The 23,742-nt window shown below is 46.3% G+C and overlaps 2 protein-coding genes across 3 annotated transcripts in view; one reads left to right on the top strand and one right to left on the bottom strand.

Annotated features, from left to right (window-relative positions):
* Positions 1-23,674, bottom strand: part of Xrra1 (X-ray radiation resistance associated 1) — a 70,015-nt gene extending 46,341 nt beyond the window's left edge. The window contains exons 1-7 of the mRNA XM_051149032.1: positions 23,442-23,674; positions 21,218-21,285; positions 15,275-15,372; positions 9,718-9,893; positions 5,346-5,417; positions 4,292-4,364; positions 1,017-1,114 (exon numbers count right to left, since the gene is read on the bottom strand). Coding sequence (XP_051004989.1) covers positions 1,017-1,114; positions 4,292-4,364; positions 5,346-5,417; positions 9,718-9,893; positions 15,275-15,368 — 513 coding nt within the window. The 5' untranslated portion in view covers positions 15,369-15,372; positions 21,218-21,285; positions 23,442-23,674. The remainder of the gene's footprint in view (positions 1-1,016; positions 1,115-4,291; positions 4,365-5,345; positions 5,418-9,717; positions 9,894-15,274; positions 15,373-21,217; positions 21,286-23,441) is intronic.
* The window catches only part of Serpinh1 (serpin family H member 1), a 671,742-nt gene that overhangs the window by 167,165 nt on the left and 480,835 nt on the right, over positions 1-23,742 (top strand). The window contains exon 1 of one of the 2 annotated variants that reach the window (XM_051149014.1): positions 3,602-3,606. The exons of the other annotated variant lie outside the window; for it this stretch is intronic. The gene's annotated coding sequence lies outside the window, so the exon portion shown is untranslated. Of the gene's footprint in view, positions 1-3,601; positions 3,607-23,742 lie in introns of those variants that run through there. 2 annotated transcript variants of the gene reach the window in all.

The following is a 23,742-nucleotide window of genomic DNA, read 5'->3' as shown; positions in this document are numbered from 1 at the left end:
CCATCTCAATATGCTAAAGTGTTTCCAAACTCTGCCAGACAAAGGCTGTCAATTCTTTGAAAAGGTCACTCTCTCTCTAAGACAAGTGAGGCACACATGAAGCAAGGCTGACCTTTGATGTTTGCAGATTTAAGCCGCCGAACGCTAACAACACATACGCATGCTGCTAAGGTGTCAAGGGAAATGCTTTGTGATAAGGCCAGCACCCAGGGGAGGGTGCACCACTCAGGCAGAGAGTGAGGCTGGCCGGGTGGCTGAGCCCCACTTCTGGCACTGTGACTCTTAGATAGGGACAGAAACTTCATTCCCTCGAGTGTTTATCAAACTCAAAAGAGGTGACAAAGTATAAGGATATGCCAGCCCAATTCTCTGTATTTTCTATCCCAAGGCTCTGAGGACAAATTGGGATGTGCATGCACCTAGAATGCCTGTTGAGTTCACAGGGGCCCCATTTTGTCCATCCTCACCTCTGTGTCTATGGACTAATTACAGCCTGCACTACCTCAGCCCACTGGGACTAACCTAGCTTACTGAGGTCAGCGTGTGTCTTTGGTATCGGTTCCAGAATGTCTCTAGTTCATTGCACTTGGCCCTTAACTTCCACAGCCCTCCAAATATTTAAGGAGATACATTTCCTGTAAAACTCCTCCTCCGAGGATCCTCCACTGAAACTTGCTTTTCTATAGATTCCCCTGAAGATGAAATGGCCCTTGACACTTATATTCCAGGATCATATACCTTGGTCATAGTTACCTGTCTGCCACCAGTAGCACTAACACTATTACCACCGCCACTATCATCACTACCATCATCACCATCATCACCACCACCACCATCATCATCATCATCACTACCATTATCAGTATCACCACCCTCTCCAGAGGCCAGCCATGAAGCAAGAGCCTAGCAGTGAAAGCCCAGAGAACCTTTCCCCAGAGTCACAATCTGTAAAGACCCCTACACTCATGCCTTACAGGGCAACACGTAGGATCAAAGACTCCCTACCTCCAACTTACTTCCAATGTCTTGAAATCTCCATATTTCACATAGACCGTCTTGATGCCATTGAACGCAAGCTCCAGTTCCTTTAGGGCTGGAAATGAGTGGAAGATATCTACATGGGAACAGAAAGAGAGAGTTTTGAGCTTGTCAAGACTTAAAGAGAAAGATACTGAGCACTCACTGAGCTTGCACAGGGGAAGGCCAGGTGCTGTGGAAGATGCTTTATACCTCAGACCTCAAATCTCCAACCTTAGGGCTGGAGAGATGGCTTGGGGGTTAAGAGAGTTTACAGCTCTTGCAGAGGACCAGAGTTTAGTTCCCAGCATCCAGGGGTTCATCAATGACTTCTCCTGGCCTCTATGGGTACCTGCATCATGTACACACACACACACACACACACACACACACACACACTCTCTCTCTCTCTCTCTCTCTCTCTCTCTCTCTCTCTCTCTCTCTCTCTCTCTCACACACACACACACACACACCCACACACCACATATGCACATACAACACAATTACAAATAAAATAATCTTTTAGAAAATTCTAAATCTCTTAACCACACACAGTAACAGGAATTGTGATTTTCATTCTGCAGCCGAGGAAATGAGGCGCAGGCAGCTAAGTGACTCGTTAGAAGTAAGATTGCTGGTAAGTGGGAAAACTAAGTCTGCTCATATGCAAAGCCCACTCGAAAATGATCTATGTTCTTTTTCTTCTTCCCAGTCTGGGGATCAGCCCCAGGGCCTGTGCCTGCCAGGCCGACTCTGTACCACTGAGCGACAGTCCTAGACACTCTATCATTTCTCAATAGAGAGGCCAACATGCCCACCCAAAAATGGTCAAACATCACAGGAAGAAGTGTTCCTTCAATCCCAACACTCAGTGCCAACTGTTTAAAGTTCCATGTATATATCTCATATTTTATGTTTGGAAATACAGTTTTTCTCAAGCATGGAATACATCTACATTGTGGCTTTTCTCCTTTAACAGTATGACTTGAAGATTATTCCATGTTAAAACAGAATTGTCCAATATCTTAGTTACCTATATCTATGTCTTAGTATAGACATGGCCTAGTTGAACCCTTTTCTATCAGTAGCATTTAGTCTGTGTGGGTAAGAGGTAATCAAACACTTTCTCTTGGGCGATAACTGGACCGAGGGCTCCACTCTCTAGTCCTGTTTCCCTGGTAACCTGAAGCACATGCTATGCTAACTGTTGCTTGTGGTAAAACTGATTGCAGACTGGTAAATTCTGTCTGGACCAGGAGAAAGGATAAGTCATAAACACCCAGAGGGGGTGCTTCTCGCTAAGGGGTGCCTCTGTAGTCGGATGTGTCCTTCTGGGGATGCTGCAAGCTATAGACCCATGGGATGTCACTGTGGTCAATGCGATTTCTAAGCAAGGGCAATTTCTGCATTCACTCAATGATAGTTTCTGCCCTGCACCCAGTGATTCTTGGCTAGTGGGCAGCCATGGGGACGCCTGAAGCTGTGCAACACTGTAGTGTAGAATCATTTAGAACCTTCTCAGCGAGTTTGTGTGCTGTGCGCCTTCAAAAGCCTGTGAGTCAACGTTCAGTAAAGTCTAGTGAGAGACTGTCTAGTGGGAGTCCCCTTGTGTAACTGTAAACTATATTCCTAGAAATGAACTACTAAAGGCTGTAGCTATTTCAATTTTTTAAAGATAGATTTACTTATTTTTATCTACCTACCTATCTAACGTATGTGTGCTTGCATGACTTCATGTGCACTGAGTGTGTGCAGAAGCCAATGGAGGCTGGAAGAGGGCATCAGATCCTTTGAAATGGAGTTACAGGTGGCTAGTGCTGTCCCCATGGGTGCTAGAAATAGAACCTGGGTCCTTTGCAAGAGCAGCAAGTGCTCTTAACAGCTAAGCTAGCTCTCCAGCCATGTTTTAAATTTTAAGAGATACTACCAAATTATCTCCAAGGTGTCACATCACTTTCTTATAATTTACTCCCACCAGGAGTATCCACTTCCACACCAGTGCGGGCTGTTATTAGGCTTTTTCATACTTTCTGATATTTGATGGACATAAAATAGCATCCTGGTATTGTTTTCGTTATCAATGGGTCTGAACATCTTGTCACGTGCCCTTTGACCTGTTTATGCCATGGTATCTCCTATCAGACTATACTTCCTTCTAAGGCTGGAATCTCAGTAGATGATTCTCTCGAAGCTCCCCTCAAACTCACTGAGACAAGCCACTTCCAGAACTGTCTCGAGTAGCCCCTTTGTTCATCCCTTTCCTTATCTCCCTGCAGGCTGCCAAGCCCTGTGGTTCCCGCCGCTTCCCAAATCACTTTCTCAATCCTCCTCGCTCCGCCTGTCTCAGGCTCATCCCCCCTCCCAGGGAGAACTGAACTGAGCATGGAAAACCGAACAGTCCCTTGGGTCTCTTGATCTCCATTTTTCTCTTTTAGGATCCACCCTTCCTGACTGAGCATCTAGCCTCCATCCTCCACTTCATGCATCCCTTGGAAGCAATCATCCTGACCAGGCAGTACCTTCCCACAGCAGCCCCTCAAGCCAAAACACCTTTACTAATTCCTGAGTCAATTTTTTCCTGAGAGAGAGAGAGAGAGAGAGAGAGAGAGAGAGAGAGAGAGAGAGAGAGAGAGAGAACACATGCACAAGTGTCAGAGGACAAATTTTTTAGGAGATAGTTCCCTTCTTCTATCAGGTCACCAGGTTTGGCAGCAGGTGCTTTAACCCATTGGGCCATTGTGTGGGCCTGGCTTATTTATTTTTTGGTCCTATCTTAGGTGTTTTTTCTTAGGTTTTCCTGACTCGCTGGCCTGGGTTAATACTCCCCGTGTATGCTTGACTAGTATGCCCTGATTTCCCTGTGCCATTGCTTACATGTACCCGGCTTTTGACTCTAAGCCCATCTTTCCTGCCAAATCATAAGCTCTCCAGAGAAGGCACTGGGCATGCTTCTTTCTAAAGGCCATACAGCCCAGGCACCAGCAGGGGTCGCTGCGGATTTGCTGAATTACTAAAAGGCCTTTTTTCTCCCTGGAGTTGGCAAGGTAGTCTACATGGTTGGAGGAGAGGAGTCTCTGTGTTTGTGGAAAGGCGTGCCAGCTCACAGAGAAACACAGTGAGTGACCAGCACAGGGCCAGAGTGGAGATCTGCGTTCTCTCCAGCCCCGGCCACTCTACAAGAGATGAGAGGCCCACCACAGGTGGATGGACAGACAAATCCTAACACAAGTGATCTGTGGGCCAGGAGGACAGTTTCTAAGAAGAGAAAGCTCACCTAGAGGTAGCAGGTTTTCAGAGGCATTGATATAAATCACAGATGTAAAATGTTTGAAGTCCTTTTCCTTGGCCTGTTGGAAAGCATTCCAGAGAAACACAGGGTTAGTTCCTCAGCCAGGAGCCCCACGGAAACACCAGAGCAGCTGCCAAGAGGACGCTGAGACATTCTTAGTGCAAGGGCTATGAGGACTTTCCTGTTCACTTTCTTCTACCTGAAATACTTCAAACTTATCGAAAAGCACCGTGAGTGATACTTTGAAGAAACAGCCAAGCATGATCTGATTCTAAACTGTCTACACTTCAAAGAAACCATCAGAAGACTTATGACCTCCGTCACTAGGCCCTCCATGAGTCCCCTCGATCCCACACCTCACTCTTGTTCTTGATTTTTATGTATATTACATATACACATACGTTTATATCCATCAATTATATGGGGTTATTTGCACGTTTTTAAAAACTTTACATTTATATTACGGTAAAGTGTGCCTTTTTTACTCAAGTGTATGTCTTTGAGACTTACATGAGCTGCGTGCAGCTCTTTGGAGATTAATCTGTGTTGATACACAAGTCCCACTTATCCACTTGAATTCCTTGCTTGAGTGTATGACACGTTATTTCTTTCTAGTGGGTACATAGTCTGTTTCACAATTTCCATTACTACAAACAACGGTGTTGCGCATACTCCTCCTCATCGTAAGAGCTTCTCTACCCCTGCCATATGGTAAACGCTGTGACGGGAATTCCACACAAGGAATTACACTCTACCATGGCCAAACTCCCTGACCTGTTCACACCATGTTCTATGCCCCAGTCTCAAGAACAGATTCCTAAGGTGAGTTTTATAATTCTTACAAATACCAAATTTATAGCAAATTTGTATATGGATATTGTTTCTGCCTGGTGAGTCCTTGTCTGCCCTTCACTCCTCCCCTTTTTCTACATAACTGATTTCTAGTTCCCAGGGACTAATGGGGGGTGCTTTACACAAACCAGAGCATCCGGGTGCCCCCTCACATCTGGCTCGGTCACGCCTTGGCTGCTGGCCTCACCTTGGAGAACTTCATGCCGCTCACGTTGATAGTGCAGAGGTCGGCTGGCTTCGCCACACAGTGGTGCTTCAGCTGGAACCCCAGGGCCCCAACAAAACACAGTGAGTCCGGCTGTTTCTGTGGAGTGCTTTCTCACTGGGCACTCTCCTGGACTCGCCATGTGTTCGTCTGTGCATTCATCCATCCATTCACTCACTCACCAAGTGTTAACTAAGTACAACTTTGGGCCGTGAACCATACCGACTATATTAACAAACTTCTGTTTAACCCTCGCTGAACCCCCACGTTGGTGTAAGTAGTAGATCTTATGACTTATTAGGTGTGCTAAAGCTCTCTTTTCCAGTATTACTTAGGTGAAGGGTTTACTTCCCCCTTTGTAATCACCAAACTATGTACTTTTGTCTGCCTTATGTCACTGTACAGAGTGAAAAGGGTTAGGATCAGATATCAGCTTCAGAATAGCTCGTCGCTTAATGCTGTGCAGTTCCTTGTCCCACCCATTATGGTCCATCCTATATGGTGCCCATTAGGAAGACATTCTAATCAGACTCAGAGGAGACAGTGGGGAAGCAGCAGGTGCCCCCTACTCCTTCACAGAGCACCCACTTAGGGAGAAGGCAAATGGCAAGTACTTAGAATTGTAATGATTATTTTATGGGAGAAATTCAGGAACCCCTGGGATATGGAAACAGGGGGACCCTGACCTTAGCCTTAAAAAGAGGAAACATTTGCTTGAAGCGGTTTTTCCAACCGATAGCCAAGAGCTGAGCAGATGATCCTATAAAGTGGGCAGGGAGCGTGAAGGCCTCCTGGGCAGAAGGCAAGGTGATTTTAGAGTGGGAGTTGTGAGACCATGCGGATCCACACTGGCTCTGAGCAAGAGCTCGGGTTAAGGAGGGGCTGACAGCAGTCTCATAAACATCAGTATGTCTGACCTACTTAGAAAGGATAAGAACACAGAAAAGATCAATGCGCCAGATGTTGTTGACAACCTTTCCAATAAACACTCATCTACATCGCCCCTGTGAGAGAACACTAAGGTCATTTACCTTCCTTAAAGTGGACATGTCCTCATTGCAGCCCCAAGAACAAGTCTTAACCTGTCCCAGCCAACTGTCAAGGTCTCATTCCTCCAACCAACAACTGTATGTGTAGGTCAGGCCAATGAGATGCTGGCTGCTGAGAGTAGAAGTCAGTGACCAGTTTAAGAATGCCTTTTCTTTTCTTTTCTTTCTTTCTTTCTTTCTTTCTTTCTTTCTTTCTTTCTTTCTTTCTTTCTTTCTTTTTTTCCCAAGACAGACTTTCTCTGTGTATCCCTGGCTGTCCTGGACTCTTTGTAGACCAGGCTGGCCTCAAACTCACAGAGATCTTCCTGCCTCTGCCTCCCAAATGCTGGGATTAAAGGCGTGCGCCACCACGCCCAGTTTGGATGCCCTTTCTTCTAAAGACAGGCATGGTATAGTGGCAATTCCTTCTCTACCTCTGGATGTTGTCCTCTGTGAATGAGTGTGATGATCAGAATTTCTGCAGCCATTTTTGAATGATGAAGGGGGTCAGCCCAAGAGGAAAAGTCAGCATGCTGAGAATGACAGCGCAGAAAGACAGGAGGAGGCTGAGCCTTGGGGGGTGCCCTATAACCATTATGTAAGGGACCCTAAGCAATGCCTCGGGCATGTGTGTGAAATAGAAGCATTCTAGATGATTATTATTATTATCAGCAGCATGTGGGACTGTGTACATGTGTGCACGTACCATATCATACATATGAAAGTTAGAGGACAACTTTTGGGAGTTGGTTCTTTCCTTCTACCCCCCTTCCTGGAGCAGGAACTCAGGTTGTCCGGCTTTGTACAGCAAAAGATTTTACCCACTCAGCCATCTCCATGACCCAAAAGAAACACGTTCTAATTGGTTTGAGCTAGTTTGAGAGTTACATAGTTAGTTCAATAAAAGAGGATGGTGGCCCAGGAAAGACTTGTAGCCGGAGCCAGGTGGTGGCACACGCCTTTATTTTAATCCCAGCCCTTGGGAGACAGAGGCAGGTGGATCTCTGTGAGTTTCGAGGCTATCCTGGTCTACAGAGTAAGTTCCAGACCAGCCAGGGATACACAGAGAAACACTATCTTGAAAAACAAAACAAAACAAAAAATTGTAGCAGGAGATGAAAGGAAGAGGAAGGTAGACTTGATGACTGTTGAACAGAACTACCAGGACTTGGTCAAGGCACGAGTGTGGACAGAGGACAAGAGGCAGGTATAACATACAGCCCCAGGTTACAGTCCTGGTGACTAGTTAGTTTGTGCTAACACAGAGGTAATATAACCCCAAATGATGTATTTGGAGATGTGTGGTCCATGGGTTGTGTTCAGTGGTACAGCCTGAGGTACCAGCGAACTGACAGGCAGCATAGAGATGCCCTACTCTGAAAAGCATTCTCATCGTCTCTCCTATCCAAAGCAGCAATGCAGGCAGCAAACCATGACAATTAAATGTGGATGCTCACATGGACAGCCATCCCCTACAACTTCTGGAAACACTAGGATACGAAAACAGGGACATTTAAGTGCCTCATTTCTAATCTAAAAAATTAACTGTACTTTATATGCCCAGGTGTTTTCCTATATGCCTGTGCACCACTTGTGTGTCTGATACCTGTGGAAGTTAGAAGAGAGCTTCAGATCCCTAGGAAATGGAGTTTCAGATACCTTAAACTTCCATGTGAAGGCTGAGAATTGAACCTGGGTATTATGGAAGAGTGCTAATGTTTTCAACCACTGAGCCATCAGCCCTCAAATCCATCATTTAAAATGGTGTAGTATTTATTTAAACCTATGTATATCCTCCTGTATGCTTCAAACCATTTCTGGGTTATTGATAATACCTAATAATATGTACAAATAATATGTAAATAGTTGTTATACCATATAATTTAAGGAATGGTAATATAAAAGTATGCACATGTGTAGTACAGAGAAAAAGGTTTGTTTTGTTTGTTTGTTTGTTTGTTTGTTTGTTTGAGACAGAGTTTCTTTGTATGTAGCCTTGGCTGTCCTGGACTCACTTTGTAGACCAGGCTGGCCCTGAACTCACAGTAATCTGCCTGCCTCTTCCTCCCTGAGTGCTGGGATTAAAGATATGATCAACCACACCCAGCTTTTGCTTTATTTTTTTCAGACGTTTCAGTTTGTGGCTGTTTGAATCTGTGGACACGGAATGGTGGATATACAGGGCCAATTGCATTTAGAAATAAGGAAGGGGGAAAGAACACTGCAGTGAGACAGTCCGCCCCACCTCAGTTCCGCTCTTTCAGTCCTCTGTCCTTTCAGGGAAGAGGGGTCATCACAGTGAAACCAAGCCCACAGGCTCTGAGGAAAGCTTGTGCTGCTCAGTGAGGTGAGGTAGAGCCGAGCTCGATCTCTTGCAGCCTCTGATATGCATCTCTTGGGACTCACAAGCAGAATGTGGGAACAAGTGGGGCTGCCAGCGTTCTACTCTGGGAGCAGTGAGAACCCAGGCTGCCCATTAATATTAATCTGCAAATCCATCTTGCTTTGCAAAGCTACTGAAGCACTGCATGGAGCAGATGTGAAACTACCTGGCTGCTCTCCAGGCCAGCACCCCGCTCTCCTCAGAGAGGCTGCCTCAGGCCGGGAAGCCTCCTGCTTCCAGGCAGATACTAAAACCAAAGCACAAAGGCTTACAGCTTTGAGAGAGTGGGACTGCCCTGGTCTCACTGGATCCTGGAGAAGTCACTCCAGGGTAGAGCACAGCATGGCACACAAGAATCTCTCGCTCCACCTTGGCACTGTCACGGGACCCCCTATTTACCCTTTATTCCTGAAACACTAGGCTTTCTGACTCACATAAAATCACTCACTTCATAAAGTATCTTTTTCTTTTGGAGCCAGGATCTCCATATGAGAACTCACAGAGACCCACCTGCCTCTGCCTCCCAAGTACAGAGATTAAAGGTGTGTGCCACCATATCTGGCCATTGTACACAATATATAAAGGTATAGGTTTTAGAGTCAGTAGATGGGGTTCTAATCATAGTCTGGTGTTTTACTATCTTTATATGGGGCCTCTTTTCCTCCTCATCTACCAGTAGCAACAATATAATAACGATGGAAACACTGGGTCTATCTTACAGGGTGTGTGTAAGGCTTCACATGTTAAAGGAAATTTCCAGGGTTCTTTCATCACCAGCCACACTCTCATAGCTTGGAGTGGGATAGGACTAGTGGGTCCTGCGCAAGACAAGTCCTTGCCCTGAGTGAGACTAGAGCAAAAAATGGGGGGCAGGAGTTCCTCATCCTTCCCCTCCCCACCTTAGATAATGCTGCCAGCCACTCAGGAATGCATTTACTCTCACCAGAAAAGCCCGGTCCAAGACGTGCCCAAGGATGTCTGCATGGCTATCCCGCCGAGATACTTTCTTCAGCCCAGTATCAAAGGAAACCTTCTTCAGGTTTTCCTGACCTTCTTTGGATGCCTTAGCCACACCCTTCTTCATGCTGCCTTTCCGAGTCACTAACCAGTGTCCTTGGCCTGTGGGGAAGAATGGAACAGTGAGGGAGGAAAAAGATTAACTGGGCATGGTGGTACATGCCTTTAATCCCAGCACTCATTCATTCAGAGGCAGAGGCAGGCAGAGCTCTGTAGATTCATGGCCAGCTTGAACAAAGTGAGTTCAGGATAGCCAGGGCTACACAGAGGAACCCTGTCTAGAAAAACAAACAAACAAAAATGATTATGAAGTTCATAGTAAGTCCATTTAAAATCATGAAGACATACTATAATCCGCTCTTTTTCACATTAGCAATTAATCTACTCATGGCATTAATTGCAATCTGTAGCTTTATTATTTATTTACTCGTGTGTTGCTCACGTTCCCCTCTGGAATAGCAACTGTGCAGCAGCAGGGGCCTTGTCTGACTAACTCATCTTCATGTCCTGACGGCTTGCACAGAGCTCACCACCATGACTGCTGCTAAACAAATGACTTAGTGAAGCCACATAATCATCTGTCTAGACGTTTGTGGACATCTGTTTTGTACCAAGGGCTGGGGTTATGGGAATGAACGCAACAGGAGCCCTGACCCCCAGGAGCTCAGTGGTATCTGAGGTGCTGTGGAAGCCCAGGGGAGCAACCAGCATGAGGTAGATCTAGTTACAGCTGAAGGAATTCACTAGATAAGGATTGACACTGTGAAAGTCTAGGAGAGGGGAGAGCGGCAACAGCAGCAGCAGCAACAACAAACAAACCCCACAAGTGTGAAAGGCCTGGGTGACACAGCACAGAGCAGCTGTAGGGTCCAGGCTGGGGCCACGGGCTCTGGCTTGCAGCAGCTCCTAGCCCTGCTGCCAGGGCTTGGCCCCACACTGGACCACTGCTGCCAGCCAGCCTGTTCCGGTCTCATGTGAGACATTTTTCTACTCCTGATGTGGGCCAGGCAGTCTGGTACCTCACCACCAGAGGCTGCCTTACCCGTGACATAGACTCCTTGACTCACTCTTCATACCCCTGACTCCTGAAGACAACAGTATGAGCTGGTGTGAAAACTCAAAGTGGTCAAGAGGAAAGGCCCAGATGTGCCAGGAGGTCAGTGTGACATGAAGGGGTCACGAGAGGCAGATCATAAAACGTGCTGAAGCCAAACTCAGCCTGGTAACGATACAGGCTTTTAGCAGAAAGGAGGATCGAGGTAGGGTTTGTTTGTTTGTTTGTTTGTTTGTTTGTTTGTTTTCTCTTTATGAGTTTTCATTTTAAGATAATTTTATACTTAAGGAAAAGTTGAAAAACTGGTACAAATAGCCACATGGGCTTCACCCAGCTTCCTTTCTGTTCTGGTCTTATGTAACAGCCACACAATTACTGTAACTGAGCCATTAGCGTTGATGCAACATCAGCTACTAATGTCAGGCTTCTTTGAGATCTGCCAGATTCCTGATTAATATCTTCCCCGGCCCCCATCTCAGGATCCAGGCCAGGATCTCACATCACATGCCACTGGCATGGCTCCAGCTAGAGGGACAGTCCTCCGTTCCTCTTTATCCTTCAGCAGGCTTGACGCTTGTGAAGCGTACATGTCGGGTAAATACCAAATGTTAAGATATTCAAGATAAGATATCTCCGAGTGTGGACTTATCTGATGATTTCCCATGATCAGAATGAGGCTTTGAACTTGGCAACAGAAACAGTGCCTTGTTCTATGCTCCATTTCCAGGAACTTACTATGTGTTATTTCTGGTGGTGGTCACTTGTTTTGAGACAGGTTCTCGCATGCATCCCAGGCTGGCCTCAAACTCACAATCCTTCTGCCCCAGCCTCCTGAGTGCTAGGGTTGTAGGAGGGTACTGTCATACAACACACTGATGCTACAATGTTTATTCTATGTGTGTGTGTGTATGTGATATATGCTACATGGTATGTGAGAGCATGTTCACATGTGTGTTCGGCTGTGCATGGAGAAGCCAGAGAGACATGTGTCTCTATTACCCTCTACCATGTCCCCTTGACACAGTGTGTCTTGTGAATTGAAAGCTCACAATTTCAGCTATGCTGGCCAGCCAGCAAACCCCAGAAATCTTCCTGTCTTTGCCCCTAATTCTGGGGTGACAGGCATATATGCCCATGCCCAGCTTTTACATGGCTGCTGGGGATGGGTCCTCACACTTGCTGCAAGTGCCCCTCCCTACTGAACCACCTCCGCAGGCCCCCAGCTCCCAGGACCCCATCCCCCCCGGACCCCAGCCCCCCAGCCTTATGGTGCTGATTTCGGTTACTCATTCAGAGCAGGGTCTACCTGATTTCACTACTGAGAAGTTCCTATTTTTATCTTTGTTATTAATAACTATACCTAGAACGTTGTTCGAATGTCTCATTTCTCTTGATTCTACCTGCTTCCTGTAGTATCCCAAATAGCTGTGTGTCAGCTTCCCTGTGCTATAATCTGCAATTGTTTAAACACTGTGTGCCTCTGTGATGGTATTTTGTGATGAGATGATGTTAGTAAGAGAGGCACGGGATAACACAGGTAGCCTTACCTGACTCTGTTAGCTGAAAAACTTAAGGAGCAAGTCCTGAGATTTCCTAGAGGAAAAAGAAGTCCTACTTCAAGACTACAATGGTGGCAGTGGTGAGGGTGAGGCATGGTGGTTCATGCCTTTAATTCTAGCATTCCAGGTCAGAGGAAGGCAGATCGTTGTGAGTTTAAGGTCAACTTGTCTACATAGTGAGTTCTAGGACGGCCAGGAATGCCTAGAGAGATTCAGTTTCAAAAGGAATAAAAAAAAAAGGGGGGGGGGGCGATGGGCTGGGATGTAGCTCAGTGGTAGAACACACTTACGCAGCTTGTGCAAAGCACTGGGCTTCATCCTCACCATCAGGAAACAAGCAAACGCACACCCACTCCAGAATCGGCTTTTCCTCAGCAGTTACCTAAAGCCTCTATAGCCACATAAGCCAACTCCTATTCTATCTTCTCACCTGCTCAATTTGTCTGTCTGTCTGTCTGTCCGTCGTCAGTCCGTCCATCCGTCTATCCATCCATCCATCCATCCATCCATCCATCCACCTACCTATCTTCTACTAGCCTTACTTCTTTAATGAACCCTGACTGACATATTATCCAAATGCAGGTTTTACCTGAAAAAAAAAAAAAAAAAAAAAAAAAAAAAAAACCATGGTGATGCTTTAATAGTTATTTTGTATTTCCCTCATGTCCTCTCTATTTGCTCATGAAATTTTTACCACAAGGAAAAGATGTTTCTTCTCTCCTACCTAAATGGTTATTTATATCATTATGGACTCATGAATATTCCTTGCATGGTTTACAACCCAATCCCACCTACCATTACTTATTTCTCTGTTTAGACTGTCCCAGATTTGGCTCTGTCATCTGGCTTCTGTGTCCTTTCAACCTGCCCTCAGTGTTTTTCTGAGGCCTTCTTTACTTTCTGGTACCACAGATGTTTAAGGCCCCAAGCTGATTTCTCCTTTCCTTGCCTCAGACCCGTGAACACCTATTTTTCTGGGGAGCTCTTACTCCTCTCATTGCAGAATAGTATTTAGAAACCAAGACCCAGGAAACAAGCATCTTCTTCACTGCTTCAATACTCCTTGCTCTCGGTGAGTATGTATGCCAACCAACACATGCAGACAACACCCCTCTTCCTCCTTCCTCTGTCTGTCTGTCTGTCTCTAACTCTGTGTGTCGGGGTGGGAGGAGATACTGAGGGAGGGAGGGAGGGAGAGAAAGCATAAATTCATATTGATAGTTGAAGTAGAAGTTTCTGGTTTCTTTGAAGACTCAGTTGTGTCATGTGAATGTGTTTTTTGTTTGAGACCCAAGTGTGGGATGTGGGAATGTTTTTTCCATGACTGAAGACAGACTTGTGATCTTTATTAGCTGAAAGCATTGTGTGAGAAAGCATGCAATGTTTTGCTGGAAGCTGTCTTGTATGAGGGGCGTGGTTTTTTGTTACTGCTTTGTTTTGTTTTGTTTTTCTGCCAGCTGAAAAACATCCTTGTGTGGACTCTGAGAAGGAATAAATAGAAGCCACAGGCAGTGAGACAATGCTTTTGCATCACTATGCTTTGCAATGGTTCACATCACTTTGTTGGTCTTTGTTTTTTGACACTCAACTTTGCAAAGAGAATCACTCCAGAGAACTTCTCATGGCACTCTGGCTGAGTCTTGCCACTTCTGCTGGTTTTCTGAGACAGGCTTTCTCTGTGTAGCCTTCGCTGTCCTGGACTCACTTTGTAGAACAGGTTGGCCTCGAACTCAGAGATTCACCCGCCTCTGCTTCTTTGAGTGCTGGGATTAAAGGTGCGTGCCACCACATCTGGCTCTGTGGCCCCTTTATTTAAGTTTGTGTGTGTGTGTGTGTGTGTGTGTGTGTGTGTGTGTGTGTGTGTGTTTTAGGTTCTGGTACTCAACTATGGCCTAAAAATACTAAGTGGAATTCCAGAAATAAAGAATAATTTTAAATAACTTATTCACTACAGCACATCGATATAATTATTCTATTTACTATTAACTGACTAGAACAGTTTTAACTCTGTATGTTAATCTCATACTATTCCTGGTTTATAAATTAAACCTTATCAGGTCTATATTTATGGAAAATATATACTATATATGTATATATAAAGACCTATAAGGTTTCCCTGACTCATACTTTAAGCATTGACTAGTCAATGCCCCCACTGATGAAAAAGGAATACCGACAGTACAGCAGGCAACAAGTCACAAAACCAGGGGTTAAAGAAGGTGTACTTCTCTCTTGACCTACCCATCTCAAGCATCAGAGCTACCTAACTTCTCGACAGTGTTCCATTTATAAGGCTGTGCTCCTTCTAGAAGTCCCTGCTCCGGGGGAGTCCATAACTAGATGGATATTTGAAAAACTACCAGAGAAGTATTAGCATTTTCATTTAGGAGCTGAACGGAGTTTGATTAGTCACCCAATAAGAGAAATGAGATGAAAGACACATCACAGACTAAGGGGTCATAAGATGGTCTGTTGTAAAAAGTGGGAGGAGGGTAGGGCTTCATGAGTTGGGAGACTGCGGCTATCTGGAGTAAAGGCTGGCATACTCAGAACAAATCGAAAGCGTTGGAAAAGAGCATCCCGGGAAAGACACATAAATAAAGGAAAGGGGCCATGGCACAGATTCAGGGCCGGTTAGACTGTGAAGGACATGGAGCGTCTCTGTAGGTGTCAGCAGTGGGAGGCCACTGAACAGAAGTCACTGTGGATAGAAGCACACTGCAGAAGGCCCAATGAGGCTCCTGCAAAAAGGGGTGTGTGTGGGGGGGGTGGAGGACGGGACTGAGCGGCATAGGAGGAAATGAGGAAAACTCTGCAAGGCAGGGAGAGCAGGGGTGGAGACAGGGCAGCAGCTAGAGAAGTCAGCTCACCTTCTTCCGGCATCCGAAGGAGACTTTTGGCTGGAAAGCAGTTGTTGAGGCAAGGATTGCCAGTGTCCATTTTGTACATTCCTGAAGATACCATCTCCCTGAGGGACAAAGGGGCAGGGGGAGAGTCGGAAGAGTGAAAGGGTTCAGGGGAGCCCTCCCCCCAGTGCCATTCGTGAGCCCATCAAGACCCCTGTGCCCTGTGCATCCTATGTCGGAGGACCACAAGGCTCTGCTTCAGAAACAGGGCTGCTGTGAACAGAATAGGGAGGCAGAAACTGGGCTTTCCAGTTCAAACCAGTCCTGATTCAGCAGAATCCTAGATTAGGCTCAGACCACCTGGTTTGAGTGCTGGTTCTGTCCTGCTATGTTGTTCAATAAGCAAGCTCCTCTACTCCCTGGGTCACAGAGTCCTCATCTGGAAAGTGGGGGCAATGACATACCTTCACAGAAGAGTGCGTTGGTCAAATGTCAGGGCCGTTGTCGTTGTTTTAACAGAGTTCAGAGTAAGGGGGGGGGGGCTCACATTTTTGAAAAAGTGTGGACTGGATGAATCTGGTTTGAGGGCTAAACTGAATTTACTGACAAAGAGTAAACAGTCCAAACAGAAAGAGCTACAGGACCGACAGCATTGTGGCACCAAGAAGAAACGGTCCATCTCAGGAAGAACTCTTGATAGTAAGACTCAAGAGGAAAGACAGTGCCTGCCCCTGAAGGCTATTTGCAATGAGGGGTAGGGGTGGGGGTGGGGGAATTGTGGTCTCCAACTGTAGGTGACTGGGGAGACAAAGTCAGCTTCTGACCTTCACATAAGCTGTGACCAGAGCTGTGCTTGAGAAAGGGAGGTCTGGCACTTGGGACTGCAAGTAGGGGGTACCTACCAAACCAGTGCAAGTTATGAGGGCCCGCGTAACACAGAGGGAGTAAACACCAGAATCACTCATTACCCTACAAGCTTGTAGGGCTGAGAGGACAGGACTGGCTAGGCTGGAAAGGGGAGGGCACAGACGCCAAGGACCTTAGAGAGCAACTTTCAAGAGCAGGCAGGGTGGGCCTTGGGCTCAGTGGCAGAGCACCTGCGTGCCATCTCCACCACAGCAAAAGCAAAATGCAAACAAACAAGAACAATTAGGGCCTGTGGCTTTCCTGTGAGAACCCAGTCAGAGGGGAAAAGGAAGTGGGGCCGGGGGACTGGGGACACAGGGGAGAAGAGAAACCACAAAAAAACAAACAAACAAACAAAAACCCCACAAAAAACAGAAAACCCAACCCACCAAAGAAACAAAACCCAGAAACTGAAACACAACCAGGAAGTAATTGTAGGGAAGTGAACAGGACTGTGGAGGATGCCCGACCTGGAGAGCTATCAAGTAAAGCAAGGCACCACAGAGCTCAGGGAAACATCCGAGAGAGGAAGAGCTGGGAAATCAGGGTGGGTGAAGACCTAACACAGGCCACGAGGAGCTAGCAATCAGCTTCCAGGGAAGCAGAGAACTAAATCCTGATGGACGGAAGAGTAGAGAGAGGAAGGGGGTGCAAAAGGCTTCCAAAGGCCTCGGCTGTGAGATGACCAGGCAAGGCAAGCAATAAGGCAGAGTGGAGAGAAGAGGTGGGGACCTGGGCTGTGGGGTATAGGGAGTGAGTGTCTGGAGATGCACTTACTCTAATCCCCAGCCTCGAAGGGCAGCCACTACAGAGCATGGAGTCCACATGGTTCAAAGGCTGGTGAGAATGCCTTGGACACCTAAATTATTTCGCATTTCACCACCCTGCCTCAGGGTCTCCCTCTGTGAAATGGGGACTTCTTCCATGGACCTGGTTTGATGTTCTAATGAGAAAATGCCTGTGGATGGGTTTAGGAGAGAGTAAGCAGCACTTGGCACGCAGTGATCGTTTTTCTATGAGGAGCACTGCTAACAGGATGAGAAAGGCTCAGCGATACCTATCACCAAGAGGGATGAGCAGGTTGGAAGAGGAGAGAATGAGAAAGGTGGGCGGCCTTACCTTATCTGGGAGCAATCACAAGGAAGGGTATGCTGAGCCCAAGGGAGGGATTCCTCCACTGAGGGGAGGTAGGGGGTGGGGGTGGGGGGACAGGGAAGGAAAGTTCTCTCAGGGACAGTTGCAATGAGGAAGACATTTTATATATCCTGACTGGCCCATTTCTCTACCACATAAAGAAGAAAAAGAATATAAAGAAACTAATCTTTCACTTTCTGTCAGTTGTACATGTATGCACATGCATGTATACAGACAGAAACAAATGCACATGCATGTATACAGATAGAAACGAATGCACATGCATGTATACAGATAGAAACGAATGCACATGTATGAATACAGACAGAAATGTATGTACATGTATATATATATACATACAGAAATGTGTGCACATGCATGTATACAGGCAGAAATTGGTAAGTGAGTATGGTTCTTCCTCCAGGGTCTGACCTGGGCATTTTAAATTTATTACTACCATATTGCTACTGTGTTTAGGTTAATTCCCCAGAGGAGTTGCCACCCCTAATCAGAGTTAAATTTATCACCTGTCACTCAGAAAACAGGAAGTTAAAAAGGCTGCAGAGTTCAGGAAAGATGAAGAAGAACTGATGCAGTAATGCACTTGCCTGGCATGTGCAAGAGCTTAAGCCCAACCCCAGCACCACACACACACAACACAACACACACACACACAACACACACACACAACACACACACAACACACACACACACACACACACACACACACACACACACACACACTTGTATTTCTCATCTGTATCTATTCGCCTTTATCAGAGTGTGGTGCCAGACCTTGCAGAGACCTACATAAGAAGCCAAGCATGGCAAATACAGGTCTCTACAGGAGTTGGGCAGGCTGTGGGAGAGAGTGAAGAAAGCTGGATGCCAGAGAGACAGGAGGGAAGGGGGGATGTGTATGTGAGTGTGCGTGTGCCTGCACGAGCAGCTCCTATTCGGCCCTTCCCGATTGCTGCCAAGCAGAAATCTGAGTCAATGGTACAGATCCCACCTCCCTCTTCAAGAGAAGTCTGATTATTAAGCATGAGCAACTCATCTGTCATTTTTATAACAATGTGTCGGCCAAACCAAACATATCTGGGAAGACAGTCAACTCAGAGGCTACTGTTTGTTTTCTGTGATGAAAATTCTTTGACTTTCACAGGTGGTAATAAGGTAAGAGATTCTATTAAAAAACAACTGAGGGCTGGAGAGATGGCTCAGAGGTTAAGAGCACTGACTGCTCTTCCAAAGGTCATGAGTTCAATTCCCAGCAACCACATGTTGGCTCACAACCATCTATAAGGAAATTTGTATACATAATAAATAAATAAATATTAAAAATAAATAACAAATGAACACAACCCAACACAAAGCCAAGCATGGTGGCTTGGCACACTTTTAATCTCAGTACTTGGGAGGCAGGGGCAGGCAGATCTCCATGAGTTCAAGGCCACCCTGTTTACAAAAAGAGACCAGGACAACCAAGGCTACACAGAGAAACCCTGTCTCAAAAAACCAAACCAACAACAACAACAAAAACAAACAAACAAAAACCCGCCACAGAACCAGAAAACTACTGTTACTTAGTTTTGCAAATCCAACAACGAACATGTGTTGTTGTCTGGAAATGCACAGCAGGGAACTACCCAATGTAGCCTGGATCCTGCCCTGGACCCCAGGCCCTTCTTCTTCTCCCATGCTTCTATTGGTCATTTGTTGTGGCAAAAGTCCAACTCATTGGTCTAGCAGTCTACCCTTCTCCACTGCTTTCCCTCAACCCTGCGCTGTATGGAACCTCAACTCCCACCACTCCCTCTGACTGGGTTCTCACGGGAAAGCCACAAGCCCTGATTGCTCTTGTTTGTTTGCATTTTGCTTTTGCTGTGGTGGAGATGGCACGCAGGTACTCTGCCACTGAGCCCAAGGCCCACCTGGCCTGCTCTTGAAACCTGCTCTCTGAGGTCCTTGGCGTCTGTGCCCTCCCCTTTCCAGCCTAGCCAGTCCTGTCCTCTCAGCCGTACAAGCCTGTATGGTCATCAGAGGTTCTGGCTTTGTTCTTCTTCCTTAGTGCTGCTCCAGCATAAGATATCCTTTCTGATCCTGTCACCTGGCTGATCTCATCCATTAAAATCCAGCTCCTTGACCGCCTCTCAAAGATCGGGGTTTCTTAAACTGTGGACTCCTGGAGGTTTTTCTTTTAATAGACTTTGGTTATCAAAAAATCTGCTTGGGGGCAGCTTCAGGTATTGTGAGACTCTTCCAAGCCCCATGGCTGAGGGAAGGTAGGTACATGAAGCCTGTGAGACTGAGGTATTGGGAGTGTGGGGGAGAATACATAAAGGACAGGGGCAGTGAGGAAAGCTGGGATCGAGGTGTTCTGTGAAAAGGGTTCTTCGGAGTCACATGTATGAGAGGCGGGGCAGAAGGGTAGGGGCAATTAGGGAACGGGGAGCTTAAGTTAGGATCTAGTTTCTACTACAAAGCTGGACCGATGGCCTTGGGCGAGCCATGTTACCTCTTTGAGTCTGTTTTCTCACACAGAAAATGAAGCTAGAAATTCTGTGCCTCAGAGAGAACTGTGATGAAAAGGAAAGAAAGCAATGGATGAAGTGTGTAGGCAGAAGCCATCTCTCTACGCCGCCCTGTTCACAAGGCCTTTGCTGAACTTCTCAGTGAGAAACACGTGTGCTCTTGCTGGACTCTGAATTTATTAAGCCACTTCTTAATTTTCTCCTTCATGACTTGAGCGCTTTCGACTTCATAAAATTACTACAAACTATGCAAAGCCCCACCCTCACCCCCATGGGACCATGAGCCTTCAGGGTTGAAACATGCTCAATTATTGCCTCTCTTCCACCCATGGGACCTAGACATGGATGAGCCAAAGGAAGGCTACAACAGCACTCCTGGGACCCAAGGGTGTGTGTATAAATCTGAGCTCTCTAATTCCCCTCATGGGAAAGGATGGTGCTATGTAGTTAATTGCCACTTTATCCTAACACAACCTCTACCACATGACAGGCCACATAAGCATCTGTTGAATGCAGACTTGAAAGCTAGCCTAGTGTGGGGACTATGTGCATTCCGATCCCTGAGCTCCCTGTAAAGGGTTGGAGGCTTTCCTCCTGTGCTCCTCTGCTACCCTGTACCTCTAGAACCATACTTCTTACTTTATTGTTATTTTTGCTCCCCTCACCAACTTCCCACTGTTACAGGGCGCCTTGCCCATGATAACATAGGTATGGACTTACATGGGCTTATACACCATGATATAAGCCCACTTCCTGGTTAGTTTCGTTTGTTTTTGTCAACGGACACAAACTAGGGTTAGTGTCATCTAGGAAGTGTGACTATCAACTGAGAAAATGCCGACAGCAGACTGGCCTATGTATGGCCAGGCCTGTGGCATATTTTATTGATTAATGATTGAGGTCAGATGACCCAGGTTGCAGTGGGACGGTATCCTGGGTTGTATGAGGAAGCAAGCTAGTAAGCAGCATTCCTCGATGGTCTCTGCTTCGGTCCTACCCCAGCTTCCCTCCTTGGTAAAGTGTCATCAGAACATGTAAGACAAATAAACCCCTTTCTCCCTAAGTTGCTTTTTTGTCAGTGTTCTATCAGAGCAATCGAGAGCCAAACTAGAACACCCTGACACCCAGGACAGAGCCTAGAGTTCCCTAAAAAAGAACAGGTGACCAGATACAACATCAGCTGAGTTGTTTTCCAGGAGCCCTCTCTGGTGATCAACCAGTCTATCAGCTAGCCAGGTGACAGCCAGGTGACAGCCAGGTGACAGCCAGCCAGACCACAGGGATCACATGAGCAAATCACTGTCTGGAAAATGCTGGGACTGCAGCTGCACGAGAAGGCTCTAGAAATGCACCAGGACACCAGGGCCCCGTTTCATGTCTATACAGTACTCACCTGACCTTTGACCTCGGGAATGACGCTTTGCCTTCCTTTTGTTTTTGTTTCTTTACCTGTCTCTTTACCTGTAAAAGAGATGTTGTGATTCTTCTTAGCCTGTCATGAAGGAGCCTTGAACCCTAGTAATTTTATGCTACATTTTGGCTATACGGAGCCTTATGCTCCAAACTGTGTCTTGCATGAAGGATCAGGGCTCAGGGGGGATAGCAGAATGAAAACAATTCCAAGTAAAAGACGAGGATAGCTATGAAAACAAAGAGGGCTAGGAATGTAGGTAAGATACTCAGGGCCCCGGCTTTGATCCTGAGCATCACAGATGCGCACACACAAAAGACAAGAAACAAAGATATGGACATAGATTTTTAAGAGCCACATTGTGCCCAGGAAAGCGCAGCTGTATTGTTTAAGTAGGCCACAAGGAGCACAGATGGAAAGGAAGGGATTGTTTATATGATAGGTGGGTAGACACGGACTTACACCTAAAGGGCCCTGAAGGGGACATAGCTCCTAGGTTACATTTTTCTAGAATGTAACCCTAAATAGAAGCATGAACTTATCTTTAGGGTAGAAAAAGTCCAAGGTCCAGTTCTGAGGGTTAACTTCAGCTACCTCTGGACTCAATCTCAAACCTGAAAGCTAATGTCACGCTGACTTTAGTACCTCTTAGCTCCAACAAACATGTATCTTTTGCCTGTCTCTTTCCTACACCAGTATGCCTGTATCACTCCCACACCCTCCTCCCACATAGGCCCTGTGGCTCCTTATTTGCATACATTTGCATATTTCCTTCCCTTGTCTTTATCTTGACTGATGCAGTTAATTTTCCTGTGCCTCCTATTCCCAGGTTGATCCTCTGGGCTACTATCTCAGGCCCACTTCATTTCCTTCAGAAATTATTTATTTTTTATTTTATGTGTAGAAGTGTTTTGCCTACTTGTATGCATATGTACTCAAGGCCCACAGAAGACAAAACAGGGCACTGGATCCCCTGGAACTTCCTGGAACTATAGGTGGTTGTGAGCCTTTATGTGGGTGGTGGGAACTGAACTGGAACCCTCTACAAAAATACTAAGTACTCTTAACTGCTGAGCCATCTCTCTAGGTCTCGGGCCTTTTTGTTGTTGTTGTTGTTGTTTTGTTCTTTTGGTTTTTTGTTTTTTTGAGACAGTGTCTCTCTGTGTCCTGGACTCACTTTGTAGACCAGGCTGGCCTCGAACGTGCAACGATCTGCCTGCCTCTGCCTCCTGCCACCACCACCCAGCTTGAGCCTATTTCTTAATGGCCTGCTTTCCTGACTGTTTTCCACCACACCAACCTCAGGTTGAGGCTCTCCAAAGGCAAGCCTAGGTCCTTGGGACAGCCAGACCTTACAGTGAGACCCTGTCTCAGAAAAACAAAACAAAACAAAATAATATCTAACCAATTCAGTATTTGGCCAATCATCTGTCTACTTAAGGAAAATATGTAGGTATAAAAACTAAATAATGCACCAGGCACAGTTGCCCACACCTGTAATCCCAGCACTCGAGAGGCAGAGGCGGACGGATCTCTGTGAGTTTGAGGCCAGCCTGGTCACAGAGCAAGTTCCAGGACAGTCAGGGCTACGCAGAGAAACCCTGTCTCTAAAAACCACCACCACAACCAAACAAACAAAACCAAAAACCCCTAAATACTGCAATGTAAAATGGCATAAAGTGCTATCACTATGTGATAATTCCTGGCCTCTAGATTAGCAACCAGATTTATTTGCCTTATATGTCTTAGTAGTGTCAAGTGTTATTGATGCTCAATGTTTTTTCTCAATCAATACTTGTAAAAAATCAGAGTGCCAAACTGGAAACATGCTTTTAAGTTTAAAAACAAAAAACAAAAAAAAAAAAAAAAAAAAAACAAACTAAAAACTTGGCTTCAAGTGTGTTCTGACCCCCATGCTCTCTGGTAAGTTCCTTTCCTTGTCTAAACAGCATTTTTCTGAGACTGACACAGGATGGATGGATATAAGTGCATGTAGGGTACTGCCTAGCAGACAGCAGGCACTCAATGAGTGACAGTTCTACACCAAACCTTACTAACAGCTAAGATGATAGAGTAATGGAGCTAATGTTCTAACAGCAGGCACAGAAAGGGGGTGAAGGAGAGCTAGCTCTTCCCGCTTCTTAGGAGGCTACACCTGGGGCTGGAAAGACTCTTAACTCAAGCAAACTTAAGTTTCCAGCCACACCTGCCTGCGGCGTCGTTTCCGCCTCCGAACAGTCCGCGGAGGCGTTGACCCTGTCAGGCGGGATGCACGCCTGCGAGCCTCACGGAAATCTCGGAGTCGCTCCACGGTGGCGCTTGCCACAGCCTTCCCCACCCACTCCTTAGTAACCGCGACGCTGCAGGTAGCAACGTAGGCAGCAACCGGCGACCGCAGATTCTAACTACAAGTCCCGTCAAGCCCCGCGGTCACTTTCAGCTACGTCAGCACACCGAACTACGGATCCCGATGGGCTCTGCAAGGAGCATCATGTGACCAGCTTCAG

Source organism: Acomys russatus, chromosome 7 (assembly GCF_903995435.1).
Source record: "Acomys russatus chromosome 7, mAcoRus1.1, whole genome shotgun sequence".
NCBI lineage: Eukaryota > Metazoa > Chordata > Mammalia > Rodentia > Muridae > Acomys > Acomys russatus.
Note: the sequence above shows the minus strand (reverse complement) of the source record. Positions and strands in the feature narration are given on the sequence as shown.